The 20,000-nt window shown below is 41.6% G+C and overlaps 1 protein-coding gene across 1 annotated transcript in view; it reads right to left on the reverse strand.

The window, feature by feature from the left end:
• Window positions 1-3,202: 3,202 nt before the first annotated feature.
• LOC129111987 (target of Nesh-SH3-like) overlaps window positions 3,203-20,000 on the reverse strand; it is a 17,456-nt gene continuing 658 nt past the window's right edge. Inside the window, exons 3-23 of the mRNA XM_054624160.1 lie at window positions 17,667-17,735; window positions 15,782-15,914; window positions 14,183-14,364; window positions 14,029-14,081; window positions 13,840-13,870; window positions 13,412-13,486; window positions 12,714-12,788; window positions 10,925-11,119; window positions 9,944-10,021; window positions 9,440-9,628; window positions 8,311-8,538; window positions 6,082-6,150; window positions 5,872-5,997; window positions 5,481-5,570; window positions 5,189-5,398; window positions 4,984-5,089; window positions 4,137-4,216; window positions 3,962-3,991; window positions 3,724-3,882; window positions 3,516-3,638; window positions 3,203-3,318 (exon numbers count right to left, since the gene is read on the reverse strand). Of these exons, the coding sequence (XP_054480135.1) occupies window positions 3,203-3,318; window positions 3,516-3,638; window positions 3,724-3,882; window positions 3,962-3,991; window positions 4,137-4,216; window positions 4,984-5,089; window positions 5,189-5,398; window positions 5,481-5,570; window positions 5,872-5,997; window positions 6,082-6,150; window positions 8,311-8,538; window positions 9,440-9,628; window positions 9,944-10,021; window positions 10,925-11,119; window positions 12,714-12,788; window positions 13,412-13,486; window positions 13,840-13,870; window positions 14,029-14,081; window positions 14,183-14,364; window positions 15,782-15,914; window positions 17,667-17,735 (2,417 nt within the window). The remainder of the gene's footprint in view (window positions 3,319-3,515; window positions 3,639-3,723; window positions 3,883-3,961; window positions 3,992-4,136; window positions 4,217-4,983; window positions 5,090-5,188; window positions 5,399-5,480; window positions 5,571-5,871; window positions 5,998-6,081; window positions 6,151-8,310; window positions 8,539-9,439; window positions 9,629-9,943; window positions 10,022-10,924; window positions 11,120-12,713; window positions 12,789-13,411; window positions 13,487-13,839; window positions 13,871-14,028; window positions 14,082-14,182; window positions 14,365-15,781; window positions 15,915-17,666; window positions 17,736-20,000) is intronic.

The raw sequence follows: 20,000 nt of genomic DNA on the forward strand, positions 1-20,000 counted from the left end.
AAAACTATAGTGATAAAATATAATAAAGTGAATTAATAATAAAACCATAGTGATAAAATATAATAAAGTGAATTAATAATAAAACCATAGTGATAAAACGAGACATCTGGTGGTAAAAAAAAAAAAAATATATATAAATAAAAAACGCTGCCGTCTTGTTTTCATAATGATCACTTTAAATAATATTTAGCTCATATTTTATTAATAAAAAGACAATTCTGTCTGGTAACAAAGCTTCTTTCAAAACATTCACTTCCTTCCTGAGCGTTAAACAAACATTTCTGTTCTTCACAGTGAAAAATAAACATGTAATATTTATATTAATATTAATATTAATATTTATATCCTTCAGTGAGACTCGTCTTGTCTCTGATCCATTAATCCAGATTGTCTCACAGTGATTTAGTGATTAATGTCTGAATGTGACTCTGATATACACTATGTATACACATATATATATATATATATATTTTTTTTTTTTTTTTTTTCACCAAATGTCGGTAACAACCCAAGTAATCCATACATACAAAGAAAACCAAACAAAGAAGTTCAGAAATTAAGTTATGTGTAATAAAATGGAATGGAATGTATTGAACACATGAAGAAAGGGAGGTGCAAAAAGTCATGGAAAGCCAAGACACCAGCTGAAATCTATCAGTAATTAGAAAGCAATCCTGCACCTTGTCAGTGCAAATGAATATCAGCTGGTTCAGTCCCAACTGATGGCCTATAAAAAGGTGTCTCATTACCAAGGTGTCACACAAGAAACATCTCATGATGGGTAAAAGCAAAGAGCTCTCTCAAGACCTTCACAACCTTATTGTTGCAGAACATACTGATGGCATTGGTTCCAGAAGGATTTCTAAACTTCTGAATGTTCCAGTGAGCACTGTTGGGGCCATAATCCGGAAGTGGAAAGAACATCATTTCACCATAAACCGGCCACGACCAGGTGCTCCTCGCAAGGTTTCTGACAGAGGAGTGAAAAGAATTATCAGAAGAGTTGTCCAAGAGCCAAGGACCACTTGGCATACGGCACTGGCAAACTTCATATAATTGAAGGAAGGATGAATGGAAAAATGTACCGAGACATTCTTGATAAAAATCTGCTGCCATCTAGCAGGATGATGAAGATGAAACGAGGGTGGACATTTCAGCAAGACAATGATCCCAAACACACAGCCAAGGAAACTCTCCATTGGTTTCAGAGAAAGAAAATAAAGCTGCTAGAATGGCCCAGCCAATCACCTGACCTGAATCCAATAGAAACTCTATGGAAAGAACTAAAGATCAGAGTTCATAGAAGAGGCCCACGGAACCTTCAAGATCTGAAGACTGTTTGTGTGGAAGAATGGGCCAAAATCACACCTGAGCAATGCATGCCACTAGTTTCTCCATACAGGAGGCGTCTTGAAGCTGTCATCACCAACAAAGGCTTCTGTACCAAGTATTAAATACATTTCAGTAGCGTGTTCAATACTTTTTCCCTGTGTCATTCCATTTGATTACACATAACTTAATTTCTGAACTTATTTGTTTGGTTTTCTTTGTATGTATGGATTACTTGGGTTGTTACCGACATCTGGTGAACATTTCATGTCAATAGCACCTTTAGAAATATATTTACTGAGAAAAATGGTGACGTGTTCAATACTTAGTTTACCCGCTGTGTATATATACACACACATATACTGTATATATATATATATATATATATATATATATATATATATATATATATATATATATATATATATATATATATATATATATATATATATATATATATAGTGTGTATATATATATATATAAGTACATAAATAAATGAAGACATTTCCTTTTTAAAAAACGATCAAAACTTCTTTATTGTTGAAAATGAAAAAGTAGAAAACCATGAACAGCATCATAACAAACGTTCTCATGTTCTTTACAAAGTTCTCTTCTGTTTCATAACGAGGTTCTTCAATGGATACAAGTGAACGTTAACGGAACATTTAGTCAGTTAGCCGTTAGCTAACCGTCTCTTTCTGGTTCAGGAAGGTTTGTATAATTGAATAAACTTTAATGATGTTTTCTATATTAAGTAGCTAATAAAGACACAACGTGATCAGGACCTTGTTTGGAGGCTAGTTAGCCACGTAGCTATGAAAACAACTGACGCTAGTTCTTGCCAACCTTGTTTAGCTTTACTTGAAACAAAGAAACAACTTTTAGTTCAGAATTATTTTCTTCTTCCATGAATCAGATTTTGTCGGTAACTTGAAGTTGTTGTTGAAATGGGCTTCAGATGTGTTTAATATTTATTAGCATCGTGCTTCACCGTTAGCTTCCCCGGCTGGTTTGCATGAAGAACACTTGAGTACCATAGAAGAAGAAAGGCCATGTGGAGGGAAATGCATCTGAACAAATGTATTGAAATCATACACAAATATACACATAGATACATTTATGTTGTGCAAATCGCAGGCGACGCTCGGTGACATGATGATTTATTGTATTTATATCATTATGTTTAATCTACACATTAAACTGCAGAATAGCTCATGCTAAGCTAACGTTAGCCTGGTTTACTGTTAGCTCTCTGAGTCTACAGATTAGTTTTTGTCTCTTTGTGTTCTGATGAAAACAGTTTAATTTATCGTCTCTAATCTAATGAACAGAAAGATATCAGCGACTTAATCACATGTTCTCCATATCCAGCAGGACGTCTACTGGTTCTACTGGTTTTACTGGTCAGCTCCCAGTTAAGAAAGTCAAGCAGGACGGTTTCTACTTTTTGAACCTTTAAACTTTAGATCAACAGAAATGAGCTGAAGACAAACACAACGTTCCAGAGGATCAGCAGAAGATCACTTCCTGTTGGACCTCGTGAAGGAACCTAATCAAACCTTTTGATAAATAAGTTATGAAAATAGTTTCAGGGAGCCAGCTTCCCTTAATTTTACACAAAATAAAATATATATCTAGCAGAGAGAACCGAACCACGAACCCCCCTTCTCTGCTCTGTTGGTGATAAATAGTAAAGACGAGGCCTGTTAGCTATATTTAAGAATGCTCTCTCCTTACTAGTTCCCTGACGAGTAAGTCCTGTACATGTTTTCTGGTGGACCACCAAGTCCTGAAGGTCTCTAAGGAACCCTGCTGCTACCCGGTCTGGGCGACGGTTCCCCCTCTGGGGTTCTCCGAGAACCAGTCAGTCTGTTCACCATTTCCCGGGGATGGGCGTCCCACACTCGTACCAGGAGACGTAGTTGACGTGGGAGTTTCCTCCTATCTGTCCGAAGTGGACTGGCTCCTGACGCACGGCCCTGTAGAAACCTGGACCAGGAGCCACAAGACGGGAACTGTGAGAAAGACTTTCTATGGGACTGGCTTCAGTTCTGTTAGAGGGTCAGAAGAGGTTTTACCTGGTCTGAAGGGTACCAGGACTCTAAAGGTTTTACCTGGTCTGGATGGGAGCTGGACTCTAAAGGTTTTACCTGGTCTGAAGGGTACCAGGACTCTAAAGGTTTTACCTGGTCTGGAAGGGAGCTGGTCTGCTTGGAGCTGCCGGCCGGTTCTTCCATCCAGGAACGAATCGACGAACTGACAGTGATCCTCACCGAATCCAGTCTGATCCCCGATGTTGTGGAATTTACCTGGTGGGGTGAAACAACCAGAAACGGGTCAAAACCGGGTCCAGATAAACCCCTACCTGAGGTGAGTCAGGTAAACCCTACTCACCATTAAGCGAGTCACTCAGGTAGATCTTGTACCGGAGCGAGTTGCACAGCTGGACCCCGACAAACTTCCGATACCAGGTTCTCTTCACGTACTGTTTCCCGTGACAGTCCGAGTACGAGTCCGTCTTAAAGGGGAACTGGGTCCAGATGGCGTCTTTTCCTGGAGAGATTATTGATTGATCATCAGAATCTATTGATCACCAGGATTCATTGATGACACCTTGGTTATTGAATCGTACCTGAGACGTTCTCGCTCACTCGAGGATCCGCTGATGGAAACAAAGAAGAAGAAACGTTAAAGATCTGAATTGTCATTTAACGTCTTTCTTCTTTTGAGTGTTTTATTTTTGAAATGTAAAGCAGGTATTCTGAGTGTTGACTTTTAGTTTGAAATGTAAACCAGTGCTCCAGTACCGGACTCTGTGTTGAAGGAGACCGGTTCGCTGAGAGGACCAGCACCCAGCTCATTCTTTGGCTTCACCTTAAACTCATAACTGTCAGCAGAGAATCAGAAAACATTTAAATAAAGTTTTTGAATGAGAACGTTGTGATGTGAAATATGTTCTCTAGTTTCTTTAAAATAAAAAACGTGTTGACACTTTCACTTCGTCGACTCATCATTCTCTCTCAGCTTCCTGTCGACAGCGGTTTTAGTGGCAGAAGAAGAAAAACAGACTTCCCTCTAAATACTTTCCTCATTTTCAGCCTCATTAAAGTTCAGAGAGCGTGACGGACTCATTTACTCTCTGAGCGCCGGTAGAGACTCGTGTTTGGACAGCTGGAGGTCTGAATGTTTCAGGACCGGACCAGGACTCTGAAAACGGGTTCTTATAGACTCTTAAATCTTCTGCAGCAGCACCAAATAAATTCTACGGCAATCAAACCAGGACTACTGGGGCTCCTAAGGGTCTGGGCTTCTTAGGGTCTGGGGCTCCTTTGGGTCCAGGGCTCCTTGGGGTCTGGGGCTCCTAAGGGTCTGGGGCTCCTTGGGGTCTGGGGCTCCTTAGTGTCTGGGGCTCCTAAGGGTCTGCGGCTCCTAAGGGTCTGGGGCTCCTTGGTGTCTGGGGCTCCTAAGGGTCTGGGGCTCCTGGGGGTCTGGGGTAGTTGCTAATCTGATCTTGAAAACAAGTGCAACGTGGATCTACAGATCAAACTAATCTGAATCTGAACAGATACAGTTTGGTTTACACTAGTTCTGGTCCTGGTCTGGTCTTGATTTCGAGACCCACATTAACAAGGGTAGATTCTCTATGGGGCATACCTGCTCTCAGGTTTGAGGTTCTCCACGGTGGTGTGGGTCTGGTTGGTGATCAGGATGGAGACCTGCTCTCCGTCGGGTCCTTTAGCAGTGGAGATGACTTCGTACTCTGAGGAGAGTCCGGATCAACAGAACCATCAGATACGTCTCTTGGACATCCGACTATAAACTAAAGGAGCTAGTTGAACATCTTTTAGCTCCTACGTACCGGTGGTGTCGTTGTCCGTTTTCTCCCAGTCCAGGATGACGAAGGACGGGCAGCCCTCCACCGTCACCACCGTGAGGTTGGAGGGCGGAGACTTGGGCGGAGCCATCACGTTCGCCCCGCCGGCTTCATCCACGGGGAAGTAGTTGAGGGAGGAGGTGATGGAGCAAGGCTCGTCCGGTTTCTTCCCCGTTTGGTAGACGACATGAGGCGCTTTGGGAGGAAGAGGAGGGGGATTAGTGGTTCGGTTGACCCAGCACTGCCATGGTTCAGGGTTCAGTTTCCTGTTACTTACCCACGTAGCGCTTCTTCCCCAGGGCGTCAAGGTCAGAGGCTGGCTGGGACTTGAACAGGTCCGAATCCTCCCAGGTTTCCTGTCGAGTGGCTTAAGAAAGACATATAGATTGATTTCAGAAGATCGGTTCTCACTGAAGGAGGTTTTGTTTACATCAAAACCTCCTCCAGAACCAACCAGACCAACAGACCTGCAGGGAACCTGGGTTAGTGGGGCTCCTAAGGGTCTGAGGTTCCTTTGGATCTGGGGCTCTTAAGGGTCTTGGGCCTACCAGATCTTTACATTTTTTTCCTATTTCGTTCCCATTTGTTGTCAAAATGTTGGCAGCAGTTCTAACAACCAGAAACCTCGTCTGCCGGTTTTCTAACGTGAACGCTTAAAGTCTTCCTACCTGCTGTTGTCGGCGCTCCGGTTGTGGTCTGTTTGCGGTCCACTTTGGTCGGCTTGGTGGTCGCCGGCAGGACTTTGGGTTTGAGGATCGGCAGCTTGTCCGTCTGTTTAAAGTTGTTCACCTTGTCTGATGGAGAACATAAATAAACACCAATGAAGAAGAGACTTGTATCCAGATACGGTTAGTCGTTGGTTGATCTTCAGTTCTCACCGGTTTCTCCGGGTTTCCCGACCAGATTCGGTTTCTTGTTGATCGGTATTAACGGGCGAGCAGGTGATCCTGGAACAAATTATATAAACCAGATATTATGAGATATTTATAATCTGTGAGCTCAGAATAATATATCTGTGAGGGAACATTTAGTGTAAACAGTGGATTCTTCTTCTAACCACATTCAACATTTACAGATTTTCTGCTGGTTCTTTAAAATCTTTCTGGATTTATTTTTTCTTCAATAATCTGCTCTTACCCCCGAAGAACAACATTCCTGATGAACATGAAAACATGAACATTTAAACTCCACGAGGTCGGATGTGTTTTTCTACAGAGTCCAGAACCTGCAGCCAATTACCCCCCCTCCCCCCCATTAAAAGAGAAGCCAGATTTCTTCCCAATCAGCGAGTTGACTCGACTCCAGAACTAAATGGATCAAAGGTGAAGACGTTGACAGACGATGGAGTCTGAATGTTTGGAGCTCGTAACATGAACCGACGTTCTTCTCCATCAGTTCATCATGTGAATACGTTTGAAGACGTCTGTTGTTCTTCAACACTTAAACTCAGAACTCCCGTCAACAAACATGAAACCGTTAATTCTCTATTTATATGATTAAACCGGTCTGGTGTTTACAGAACGATGCTCAACAACAGGAATATGAAAGACAAACAATAAAGCAAACATTCAGAAGCACGCCATGATGGGTTCACGATGCAAACCAGCAAGAAGCAAAGCCTGAAGCACCAGAACCTTCAGAAACCGGACCAGAGGAACCGAGCAGGTCCGGTCCAGACGGTCGGATCGTCAGCTGCTAATTACAAACAGCTTCTCATTTCTGCGGCGAGAGAAAGTGCAAAGCTCTGCGGAGGAACACATACTTTCCAAACAGCAAAGGATTTTCCACAGACTCCGCCGGAGCTTCTGGCCAAAGCTCTCAAGCTGACGGCCAGGTTCTTTTTATTTTTTGTTGCTTCTGAACACTTAACACGACCGAACCATGCAGTGTTGGCGGAGCAGAGCAGCTGAAGAGCCAGTCAGCACGCTGCATGCCGAGAGGACCGGGTCCACGGGTTTACCGACCAATAAAGTGCTCCTCGGCGGAGGAACCTGACCGGCCAAAGACGTCAGGCAGCTCCGACTTCTGGTTCTCCAGAAACGAGTTGTTCACTGCGGCGGGAGAAGCTAAAGTTAAACCGGGCCGTTAAACTCCTGGACCAGAACTTCAGCCTCATCTGAGCACTGATTCTCTTTTATCACAAAGGCCCTGAAGTTCCTGTCAGAATGTTCTTGACTCTTTCTACCCGTTGACATACTAAAGAACCAAGAACCATCTGATGCCGGCTGCGCAAAGACCACCATGAGATCCACAATGTGGATCATCTGAATGATAATCAGGGTCTCTTGGTTCTGAGCACTTTGAGCTGGTGATCTGGATCTGATTGGATCGTCCGGACCACATCTGAAGATGAATCCAAAACTCCAAAAATCTAGTTTATGTGTCAATAAACATTTTATTTGAACCTGAATGGTTCAAAGACTCTTTGAGGAATCTGGAAAAGCCTTCTTCTGTAAAAACATCCATAATATAACACTTATCATTTATCATTTATTAACCTCCTTCACTCTGCACACACTTTGAGTTCTACTTGTCATGGATGTAGAAAAGGACATTTTTGTTAAGATTTAGGTATTTTTGAAGAATTTACGGGAAACTTTAAGAGTAACAGGAAGAAATAAATAACTTCGCTGTTGACAATAAACACAATAAATCTGTTTGATTCTCAGATTTCAGGATTCTGGTCCGATTTAAAACGTCCAAAGTTAAACCTAAATCAGTGTTCTATGTTGTTCTATTTCTGTAATATAGTTTCCAAGGTGAACAAACATAAATCATAATACACATATAATCTTTACCCACCACCACATGAAACACACAGACACACATTTTGTTACTGAACTCATGGAACTCAAATAATCAAGATCCAACACCGTCTTGATTATTTGAACGTTTCTTTGCCAGAAGCTGAAAACCTGCAGAAGCTGAATGTTGAGACAAAGACAACGTGGACGGATGGACGGACGGACATGAAGTATGAATGATCACGATGGATGGAGACAGAAACACCGAGATGAGCTGCAGAGGAAGAGCTGCAGAGGAAGAGGTGGAGATGAAGGTGAAGGTTAATGATGACGACACAAAGACAAGCGAGGTCTTTATTTTACCGAGTCCAGGTCGGGACCATAAGGCCGGTCTGGGGGGGGAAACGCCCCGATGAGGCTGTCCGTTAACTGTGGGGACAAAACCCAGTGTTACGAGGAGGAGGAGGAGACCTGAACCCCACACCAGAACAACCAGAACCAGAGCCAGAGCCAGAACCAGAACCAGAACCAGAACCAGAACCAGCAGAGTCCTCGTGTTGGTCTCCACGACTCTGCTGTTTGGTATCAACTCTTAACAAACATCATGAAGTTCTACAGTCAAGAAACATTTCTCCAGATTTCAAGATGTTTTTGGTCCATTTTTAAGAAATAAAAACATCAGAAACAGAATGAAGATGATTTTACTGATAATTTACTTAAACTACATTTTCACTGAGTTTCTGGTCTCTGGTCTTCAAACTGAATCTGGTTGTTCAGCTGTGAGGTTCCTTCAGCAGTTTGAGTTTACTGGATCAAAGTCAGGAAACAAAAGTGTTGAAATAAGATGTGAATCAGAGTTTAAATACATCATCATCAGATACATCATCAGAACCAGTGATGTCGACACCAAACCAGGCAGCCAATCACAAGCTGAGGAACCGACCAATCAGAGCTCCAGGTTTCATATATCTGAACTGTTCAGAGGTCAGTGGAGTCAGAAGTTCTGATCTTCTCTCTTTGTGTCGTTAAATACAGAGTCCAAACAGTCCTCAGGGAGAAGAACTTATTCTGGATTATTAATAAATCATTAAAGGGATCAAATCTTGAATCAGGGGCTTTGTATTGTTTGCTCCCTGAATAATTGAATCAATGTTCTGATTGAAACGTTTGAAATCGTTTGTGTATCGCTGACTGACTGTTAGCATTAGCACTAGCTTGGTTAGCTCTTTTTTCCTCCTTCAATAACTCCGTATTGAGCTGGTGTCAGTTTAACAAATTGCATGTTTTTCTTTCCAGAAAACATCGTTGGCAATTATCAGAACATGAAAAGTAATTAACGGACCGTAAAATAAAGAAACACTGGAAACAAAAGAGAGACGGCAGGAAGTCAAAGTTCTCCTGAAACTTTAAGACTCTGAAGGTTTCACTAAGGAGGAATCAGCAGGAGGAGGAGGAGGAGGAAGAGGAAGAGGAGGAGGAGGAGGAGGATTACCCCCGAGGATCCCAGAGGTCGGGGACTTGTTACTGGGTCTAGAGGAGGAGGTCTGCCTGAGGCCGTTAGAGGAGGAGGAGGGGGGGGTTCTGGACCCCGGCGGTCTCATGGATCTGGAAACCGAAGAACCTGACGGGTTGAACGGGTTCAGAGTCCGTCGAGGAGACGGAGCTCTGAGGCTGCTGTCACCTAAAACACCAGAAACAGGTGGAGGTCTTTGTCACAGGTGTTCATGGTGATGCTCTGACGGAGAAGTTAGAGATGTTAGTGATGGAGGTTTTACTCTTGTGTAACAGTGATGGAGTCATGATGACCTCACAATCTGAGGAAACAACAGTCATCAAGCTGCTGATGAGGTTTGATGAGGAAACCATGACTGTCAGATTGTGAGCTGCATGCAGACGTCACGAGGATGAAATGAGATGAAACTCCTGTGGACAAAAACTGGAATCAAAGATGGAGAGCAGACAGAAAGAGCAAGACCGGTTCATGAGCCATCGTTACCCCAGCTGTTAGCTCTGGCTCTCTCATTGGCTACAGCTGATCTCAGCAGAGAAGATCCGTCCTGGGATTTGCCGAAAGCTGTGAGGGAAAGAGAAGGTTTAACACAGAGAAGGTTTAACACAGAGAAGGTTTAACACAGAGAAGGTTTAACACAGAGAAGGTTTAACACAGAGAAGGTTTAACACAGAGAAGGTTTAACACAGAGAAGGTTTAACACAGAGAAGGTCCACAACCTGTGGAGCGCAAATATAAATTAGAGATATATCTGACTTATTCTACAGCAGCCTGGATTTCATTCGAAAAAAAGAGTTGAAAACAGAAACAGAAATGTCACGAGTACGTTTTGTAAATGTTCTAACTGTTTGCAGATGACGCCCTTCTTTTCATGGAAGTCCATTGTTTCTTGTTTTCATTGTGGTCGAACAAATGGTCACCATTAATTCACTCTGGGGTACAAACAGAAGGTATGATGGGAAACTGAGGCCTTGAAAGTTTTCCATTCAATTTTAACTATTTGCAGAAGAAACTCGTGACAAGTTTTCTAAACAGACAATGGTTTTCACTTGAAACATTCTGACCACAAACCAACAAAGAAGAACAATAACAATGAAACTTTGAAGAGGGACATTTCCAAATCCAACCCTCCAGCAGAGTCAATAAATCTTTTCATGCAGCTCATTAGATTTAAAGAAACAAAGACAAAGATGTGTCCATTAATATTTAGTCTCAAAGCAACAACTGGTTTTAAAACATGTCAAACATCACAAACACTTGACGGAGTACGAAACGTTTTTCAAAGGGAGATTCCCAAATGTAAAACCGGAGTCAACTGACAGCAGAAAGCCCTTTAAAGTGTAACTGTTTGCAGATGACACTGTCATATCCACTGAGGTATAATTTCTAAAATATCAACAGGTTTGTTTTTACTGCACAAACCTGAAACAAACTTGAATAAAAGGGAAGTTGGTTTTAGTGAATTACCGGCAGGGTCATGAGGCTTCACCGGTGGATTAGAGGGCGCCTTAGTAGTCGACCCCTGAAGTGAGTTGCCCTTGGAGGGTAATTTAAGGAGCGCCTCGGTGTCGGTGGGAGGGGCTATGGTGGGCAGGAGTTTGGGGAGGACAGGAAGTGGATCCGCTGGTCGCTTGGTGTCGTTTGTAACGGCGTTCCCTTCATCTGAGGCCAGAGAGGAGAGAGGAACCGGGATCATGGGAGTCTGATCCTCTTATGGGTTGAAGATGACCAGTGTTTGTTTTGGATTTATTGACGGTGATTCTTTGATTATGTAGTTCCTCATTTACATAAAGTACTTTTTTATATCCCTCAAGATAAGGAATCTAAAAAAGAAACGTTGGTGTTTCAAATAATATTTTCCACTCAAATGTCAAGAGGATCTGGTTCTATTCCCATAATCTGGTTCCTCATGGAAACACACAAAAGTCCAGAAAACATTGTTCTTGAGACAGACAGGAAGGAGACAGTTTGAGTTCACAGAACGACTCGGGTTGTTTTTCCTCGGCGGGAAAATCCAACCACGTCTGTGACTAAACTGGTTTACCATGCAGACTGAACAAGGCAACGACAGGAAGCAACCAGACAGACAGACAGACAGGCAGATGGACATCAATCTATAAATGTGAGAATAGATTGAACTGCTGAACTCTGATTTTAAGCACTTTATAACTAATTATTACTTGACTCCAGATTAGATTTGACTCTTTGGATTCTTTTACTCCAAATGTCCTCTAACCTGAACCAGATTTAGGATGTTGATCTATTTTGTTCACTTTAACAACTGTTTTCTTCTTGTTTAAAACTAAATCCTCTAAATATTCCATTAACCTCTAAAACTTTATTGGAGAACCCAAACTTTCCAAAGATACCTTTCGACTATTATAATAACGGTGTAAATAACATTAGCTTTATTGTGAAAATCAATAGTATTAGAGCTTAAAATTATCAAAACTTTTGATAATTTTTTTATTTTTCAGTTCTCAAAAACTTCCTTAAAATGTTGGAGAAAGAAAAATAATAACTTCAGCTTTCTCTACTTTGTTTCGGTAAAATATCATGTTATTTGGTCCAATATGGAGTCCAATAATATTCCGTTAACCTCTTAATTTCTACTGGAGAACCCAAACTGTCCAAAGATACCTCTGGACTCTTGCAATAATGGTGTATAAAACATGAGCTTTATTGTGAAAATAGTAGTTTTAGAGTTTTCTCTACTTGTATTCAGGTCTAATATGATGAATGTTTTGATTTGAGACTGAATTACTTGTTAATTAATGTGCTAATAGTTGAACAGTTAGCTGTTTTAGATCTGCAGCTTCTGAGGAAACAAACAAAGTGAAGTTTGAGAAAAGAGAAAACAAACAAACAACAGATGTTTGAGGAGAAAGAAGAAAAGTTTAGATGCACTAATGAAGCAGCGCGCGTTTTAAAAACAACTCGCCGCGGCGGTGTTCAAAGTGGGCGGGAAAGTGAACTTACTCATACCACCTGACCTCCAGTGACATCACCTCCAGTGACATCACCTCCAGTGACATCACCTCCATGACATCACATCCGGTGACATCACATCCAGTGACATCACATCCGGTGACATCACCTCCACGACTCGCAGCGACTTTCTAAACCGGGCTCAAGGCATGCTAGCATGCAGCCAATCACAACAGCTGCTTGTCCCACAGACCCCGCCCCCTCAGCCGAAGCAGGAAGAGACAGGATGAAGCTGGGTGGTTAACAAAATAAAAGTCTTTATCGTTACCGAGGGACACAAGAGGCCGTTTGGGCTCCGCGGAGCCGAGAGGAGGTAAAGTTTCCTGTTGGCTCTCAGGCGGCGCTGCAGGAAGTCAATGTTTAGAGGAAAGGACTGTCAAAACAAAGTGGTGAAAGTATAGAAACATAACATGATAGATTCAAAAGTAGCAGCTTCAAACGTTTGTTTGACTGATCTCAATGTTGAACAAGCTTTATTGAAACGTCTGTTCTTGAAAAAAAAGGAAGTGAGTAAATTATTCTATTTGATGCCGCTCTGAAATTCTTAAAAAAAATTTTAACTTGGTTTTTATTTTAATTATTGCAGCAAAAAATAAAAGAATAAGCAGCATTTTTATTTGAAAACTGTGAGCGTCTTTAACTTGGTCACAGTTTACAACGTTTATCTTAAGTAGAATTGGTCAAATCAACCGACACCTACTTGTTTTTTTCATCGTATTTTACTACGACGACCTTATTTGGTAGCGATGAGAGCTAAAAGACTCAATGCTAGATTTCAGTATTTTTGATCAAAATATGGATAAAAACTTTTGAAACAGGTTACATTGATTTATCACTTTCAGTTTTTCATGAAGAAAACATTTCATACTGAATCAGTTTGAAGCCGACAGGAAGCGTCTTCGTCGTCCTGCGTGGGGAAGTAAAAGGTGAGGTTTGTGCGTGGAGGAAACAGGAAATGATAATCACCAAAGGAAGTGCGAGGAGCTCCGGGGAAAGCTGAGTTTTTGAGCAGAGGAGAAAGTCGAGTCCTGTTGTGAAGAGCTGCGACACAAAACCATCACAGGGAGTTCAAAACATCTGTTTGTCTTTAGATTCATTCTTAAAGTGTTTCTTTAAATGTTCTCTTGTATAAAATGTCTGGTTCTTTAATATGCTGGAGACAGAATGATGAACTTTGTTTCCTCATTTAAAGACCCACGACTGATAATCTGGATTCATATGAAACATTTCAGTCTTGACGTTGGTGAGATTTTCTAACCAGCCTGAACATGAAACATGTTTTATGAAATCAGCAGATTCCTTTAATAACGTGAGGCAGAAATAATGAGTGAGCAGCAGACGCCTCAACAAGTTCAACAGGTTCAAATCTAAATATGAAAGAATTCTCATCTTACCGGGACGAGGAGGGAACAGAGAGTGAGGTTTCTAAAACACACAAATATTAATACATTCATTAAAACATTCACAAACTGATGATTTGTTGAACACAAAGTCCCAGAATGCACTGCTTTGGTCCAGCTTTATGATATGAAAGATTAAATAATGTAAACGTAAATGAAATAAACCATAACAAAGGAACATACCAGCGGTTTAGCCAGAGGATTACGTAGTTTGTACGTTTTCTGTGTGTTTTTATCTGTGAAATACAGAAAATATGGATGAAGATCAGAGAAACAACAATTATAATAATAAGAATAATAATCATAATACGACTCATAATAGAGACGGCGTCCTTACTGCCCATGTTGGTGTTGTGGATCATGGGTTTGCTCCACATCCCGCTCCGGTCCCCCTTGTTGGAGCGGACTCCAAACTCGTACGGCGTGTTGGGTTTCAGGTTGTCCACCACCGTGTCGCTGGTCGGGCAGGTTTGATAGATCCACTTCCTGTTCCTCTCCCTGTACCGGATGGTGTAGAACCTGAAGGGAACGTCACAGTTATTACTTGTGGAGTTCCTCAGGGTTCCACGCTGGGTCCTTTGTGATTTTAGTCCCAGGATCACAAGTCATTAGAAGTTACCCTCTGAGAACCATGAATGTTGGAACCATATGTCGATTCATCCAACAGTTGTTGAGATGTTTCAGCCTGGACCAAAGTGGATGGAACAACTGCTCCATTCACAGAACTAGAATCTCCACCAGTGAAAAAGTGAACAATAATACGTTCCGTTATTTTGACGGGTTCTTCTTTTGACCAGGATTGAGCCTCTCACCTGGTTCATGAAAATCAGGACGGTGGTTTTTAAATAAACATGGTGACCAACAGACAAAACCAACCGAGAAAATAACCTACGTATCGGTGTGTTAATGAGCTTCTGTCTGAAAACGTCTGAAAACGTCTAGCAACATCCAAAAATGTCTCAAATCTCTAAAATGTCAAATAAATGTCAAAACATTTCTAAAATGTCTAAAAACGTCTAAAAAAGTTCTAAAATAGTTCTAAAAAAAATCTAAAACACCCAAAACATCCAAACATTAAAAAAAGTCTAAAAACGTGGACATAGTTTTTGTCTAAATATGTCTTTAATGTGAAAAAAATACTAAAAATGTCTAAAAACATCTAAAAATGTCTCAAATGTCTCAAATGTCTAAATGTTTAAAAACGGAAAAAAAATCTAAAAACATCTAAAATGTCTAAAAACGGAAAAAAAAATCATAAAATGTCTAAAACGCCAAAAACATCCCAACATTAAAAAAATGTCTTAAAACGTGAAAACGTCTTAAAAATGTTTAAAAACGTCTAAAAACGTACAAATTGATAAAATCTATAAAAACGCTTCAAGCGTTTAAAAATCTCTCAAACGTCTAAAATGTCTAAATATGTCTATAACGTAAAAAAATACTAAATATGTCTAAAAATGTCTAAATATGTCTAAATATGTGTATAACGTAAAAGAATACTAAATATGTCCAAAACATCCAAAACCTCTCACAGAGCCAGAGAAAGTGAGGCAGCAGAAAACCGACCTCAGCAGGAAGAGACATTAATGTTTAATAAGACGTGTAACGAGGAAGAAGAGGAAGACGAGGAAGAAGAGGAAGACGAGGAAGAAGAGGAAGAAGAGGAAGAAGAGGAAGAAGAGGAAGAAGAGGTCGAGTTTATGAGATAAGTCCAAACGTTTGACAGGAAAGAAAAAAAACAATTGGAGGAACATCAGTTTAAAAACAGAGCTCTTTTATTATAATAATCATAATTATGATTATTATGATTATTATTATGATTATTATTATGATTATTATTATTATGATTATTATTATGATTATTATTATTTGTATCATCATTATTATTATTTTATGATTATTATTATGATGATGGTATGAGTATTAGTCCTCTCACCCGTCCTCCAGACACTCGTTCATCACGTTCCCCTCGTACGGCGTCTTCAGGTAGTTTCCCCAAGACAGCAGGACGGCCGCGGGACTGACGGAGCCGATCACCAGGTGGAGCGGCTTCTCCAGGTTCACCTTACCTGAGGAACCAGGTGAGGAACCAGGTGAGGAACCAGGTGAGGAACCAGGTGAGGAACCAGGTGAGGAAACAGGTGAGGAACCAGGTGAGGAACCAGGTGAGGAAACCAGGTGAGGAAACAGGTGAGGAACCAGGTGAGGAACCAGGTGAGGAAACAGGTGAGGAACCAGGTGAGGAACCAGGTGAGGAAACAGGTGAGGAACCAGGTGAGGAAACAGGTGAGGAAACAGGTGAGGACAGAGTGAGGATACAGGTGAGACAGGTGAGGAAACGTGAGGAACCAGGTGAGAACAGGTGAGGAACAGGTGAGGAAACAGGTGAGGAACATTTAGAGAACAGGTGAGAGAACGTTTAGAGAACAGTTTAGAGAACAGGTTAGAGAATGTTAGAGAATGTTTAGAGAACGTTAGAGAACGTTTAGAGAACGTTTAGAGAACATTTAGAGAACGTTTAGAGAACATTTAGAGAACGTTTAGAGAACGTTTAGAGAGAATTTAGAGAGAATGTTAGAGAATGTTTAGAGAACGTTAGAGAACGTTTAGAGGACGTTTAGAGAACATTTAGAGAACATTTAGAGAACGTTTAGAGAACGTTTAGAGAACGTTTAGAGAACGTTTAGAGAACGTTTAGAGAACGTTTAGAGAACGTTTAGAGAACGTTTAGAGAACATTTAGAGAACGTTTAGAGAACGTTTAGAGAACGTTAGAGAACGTTTAGAGAACGTTTAGAGGACGTTTAGAGAACATTTAGAGAACGTTTAGAGAACGTTTAGAGAACGTTAGAGAACGTTTAGAGAACTTTTAGAGGACGTTTAGAGAACGTTTAGAGAACATTAGAGAACGTTTAGAGGACGTTTAGAGAACGTTTAGAGGACGTTAAGAGAACGTTAAGAGAACGTTAAGAGAACGTTTAGAGAACATTAGAGAACGTTTAAAGAACGTTTAGAGGACGTTAGAGAATGTTTAGAGAACATTTAGAGAACGTTTAGAGAACGTTAAGAGAACGTTTAGAGAACGTTTAGAGAACATTTAGAGAACGTTAGAGAACGTTTAGAGAATGTTTAGAGGACGTTTAGAGAACATTTAGAGAACATTTAGAGAACGTTAGAGAACGTTTAGAGAACGTTTAGAGAACGTTTAGAGGACGTTTAGAGAACGTTTAAAGGACGTTTAGAGAACATTTAGAGAACTTTTAGAGGACGTTTAGAGAACGTTTAGAGAACATTAGAGAACATTTAGAGGACGTTTAGAGAACGTTTAGAGGACGTTAAGAGAACGTTTAGAGAACGTTTAGAGAACATTAGAGAACGTTTAGAGAACATTAGAGAACGTTTAGAGAACGTTTAGAGAACGTTTAGAGAACGTTTAGAGAACATTTAGAGAACGTTTAGAGAACGTTTAGAGAACGTTTAGAGAACGTTTAGAGAACGTTTAGAGAACGTTTAGAGAACGTTTAGAGAACATTTAGAGAACGTTTAGAGAACGTTAATAGAACGTTTAGAGAACATTTAGAGAACGTTTAGAGAACATTTAGAGAACGTTTAGAGAACGTTTAGAGAACATTTAGAGAACGTTTAGAGAACATTTAGAGAACGTTTAGAGAACATTTAGAGAACGTTTAGAGAACGTTTAGAGAACGTTTAGAGAACATTTAGAGAACATTAGAGAACATTTAGAGAACATTTAGAGAACGTTTAGAGGACGTTTAGAGAACGTTTAGAGAACGTTTAGAGAACGTTTAGATGACGTCGTACCTGTACAGTGTTTCTTCACGTCGTTGACTGGAACCGGCTGAACAGCAACCAGATATTTAGGTTCAGCATCTGAAACAAGATTGAGGTTAAAGTTGAGATGAAACAGGTGAGAGGTTATTAATTATTCATTATTCATTATTAATTATTCATTATTAATTATTCATTATTCATTATTAATTATTCATTATTCATTATTATTAATAATAAATAACTTTCTGCTGTTTGTCATTCTGGAATGTCTCCTCAGTATTTTAATTCACAGTCTGAATAAAAACACCTTTTTATTAATGTGAAATGAGTCAGGGTTTGTGGACGTGACGGGCGAGCTGCCCAGTGGCATTGTGGGTAAAGTCCTCTGGATTAAGAGTGAAGGAGAACAGGAGGAGTGGCAGTTTATTGGCTGAAAGCTCAGGAAACCTGGTGAGCTGATGTTTATTTAGACTGTTTGTTTTTTAAAGACCATGAATGCACCTTGAGATGTTTCCTCTGTTTAAATATTAATATTCGTTTTATTATTATGATCTCAGCCGACACCAGGCTTCATTCTGAAAGACAAACCTGATCCGTTCCCCTAAAAACAAACAAGGTGTCATTCACCTCCTTTAAGCTGACAGGTGGAAACAAGCCCCGCCCCCTCCTTCCCTTCTGACCCCATCAATCACTGGAGTCACCTGGAGTCACCTGGAGTCACCTGTAAACGGAGCCCAGTCCGTGTTTGTCGAAACTAATCCTGAATTCTTTTCTTTTCTCCTCTCTGGAAAATGAATCATCTGCTTTTGTCCTGACTCACTTCTGATTAAACCTTTATTTATTCTTCTGGAGTTCACCATCCACGCTCTGACTTTAAAGAGGCTCTGAAACCTGTTTAGAACCGAACATGTGGCTGAAGTCTGGTGGACGGATCAACAACAACAACCCGTTATGGTTCAGTTCTTAAAACGTGGTACCAATCAACATAATAATCTCAATAAACACACTTTATTAATAATGACTCTTTATAGAATAAAACTCATTCCTCTGCAGAGTGAAGTGGATTCTTGAGTCTCCAGTTTCTAACAACTAAAAGGTCAAAGGTCGTCGTCTCTGCTGACGGCTTTAACCACACTGCAGGGAAACCGTGGCCCCGCCCACTGGCTTTGATTGACAGGTGACCTTGGGGCAGAAAGAGCAGCGACGAGAGACAAAAATGTGAATTAAAGTTCTCCGAGTGGAGCTCAGACGGTTCTTCATTTATCTCCTGGGTTCCTTCAGCACACAGACAGTAAACACAACACGGGAGAACGTCCCAAAGAAAAACACCTCATCATTCAGGTGAAGGAACCCAAACGTTCTCCACTGACCGTCTGTGGAACGATCAGAGAGAACGATGTTTCCTGTTAATCCCTCCGACGATTCGCTCCTTGAACGCGTCACAGCTCGTAATTCTCGCTGCTTTTTGTCCCGACAGGATAAAGATTGTTGGCCGAGCTTCAGAACACGGATCAGAACCACCTGCTGCTTTAAGGTTCTCACGTTCTGCAGGAACTCGGATTTTCCCACGAGTCTGAGCTTCAGAACCTGCAGAGCTCCAACACACGTTTGATGAGTTCCTGCAGAACGTCTGTGTGTTTATGAAGCGCTCTATTATGTACTAAAGAGAAGAACACAGAGAACATCTGGTCCTCACATCTGTTGTTGTTACAACTGCCAAACACTAACCCCACCGCAAGAATGTTGGGACGCTTCCAGAGCTGGAACGCTACACCACCAGAGCTCCACCACCAGAGCTCCACCACCAGAGCTCCACCACCAGAGCTCCACCATCAGAGCTCCACCACCAGAGCTCCACCACCAGAGCTCCACCACCAGAGCTACACCACCAGAGCTCCACCACCAGAGCTCCACCACCAGAGCTCCACCACCAGAGCTCCACCACCAGAGCTACACCACCAGAGCTCCACCACCAGAGCTCCACCACCAGAGCTACACCACCAGAGCTACACCACCACCACCAGAGCTCACCAGACACCACCAGAGCTCCACCACCAGACTCCAGCCAGATATCAGGCTGTTTAACTTCTGACCTCTTCTGGAGACGAAGGTAGAGACAAACGACACCACAGAGGACAAACGACCCTCCAGTTCAAATATTGGTCCCAGTCCCTGTTTCTGTCCCCGTCCTGGTCCCCATACTGTCCCCGTCCCCGTCCCCCGTCCTGGTCCCAGTCCTAAACCCGTCCCCCGGCCCCCATCCTGGTCCCAGTCTCAGTCCCAGTCCCCGTCCCAGTCTGAGTCCCCGTCCCCGTCCTGGTCCCAGTCTGAGTCCCCGTCCCCCGTCCTGGTCCCAGTCTGAGT

This window comes from Anoplopoma fimbria, chromosome 22 (genome assembly GCF_027596085.1).
Source record: "Anoplopoma fimbria isolate UVic2021 breed Golden Eagle Sablefish chromosome 22, Afim_UVic_2022, whole genome shotgun sequence".
Classification (NCBI taxonomy): domain Eukaryota; kingdom Metazoa; phylum Chordata; class Actinopteri; order Perciformes; family Anoplopomatidae; genus Anoplopoma; species Anoplopoma fimbria.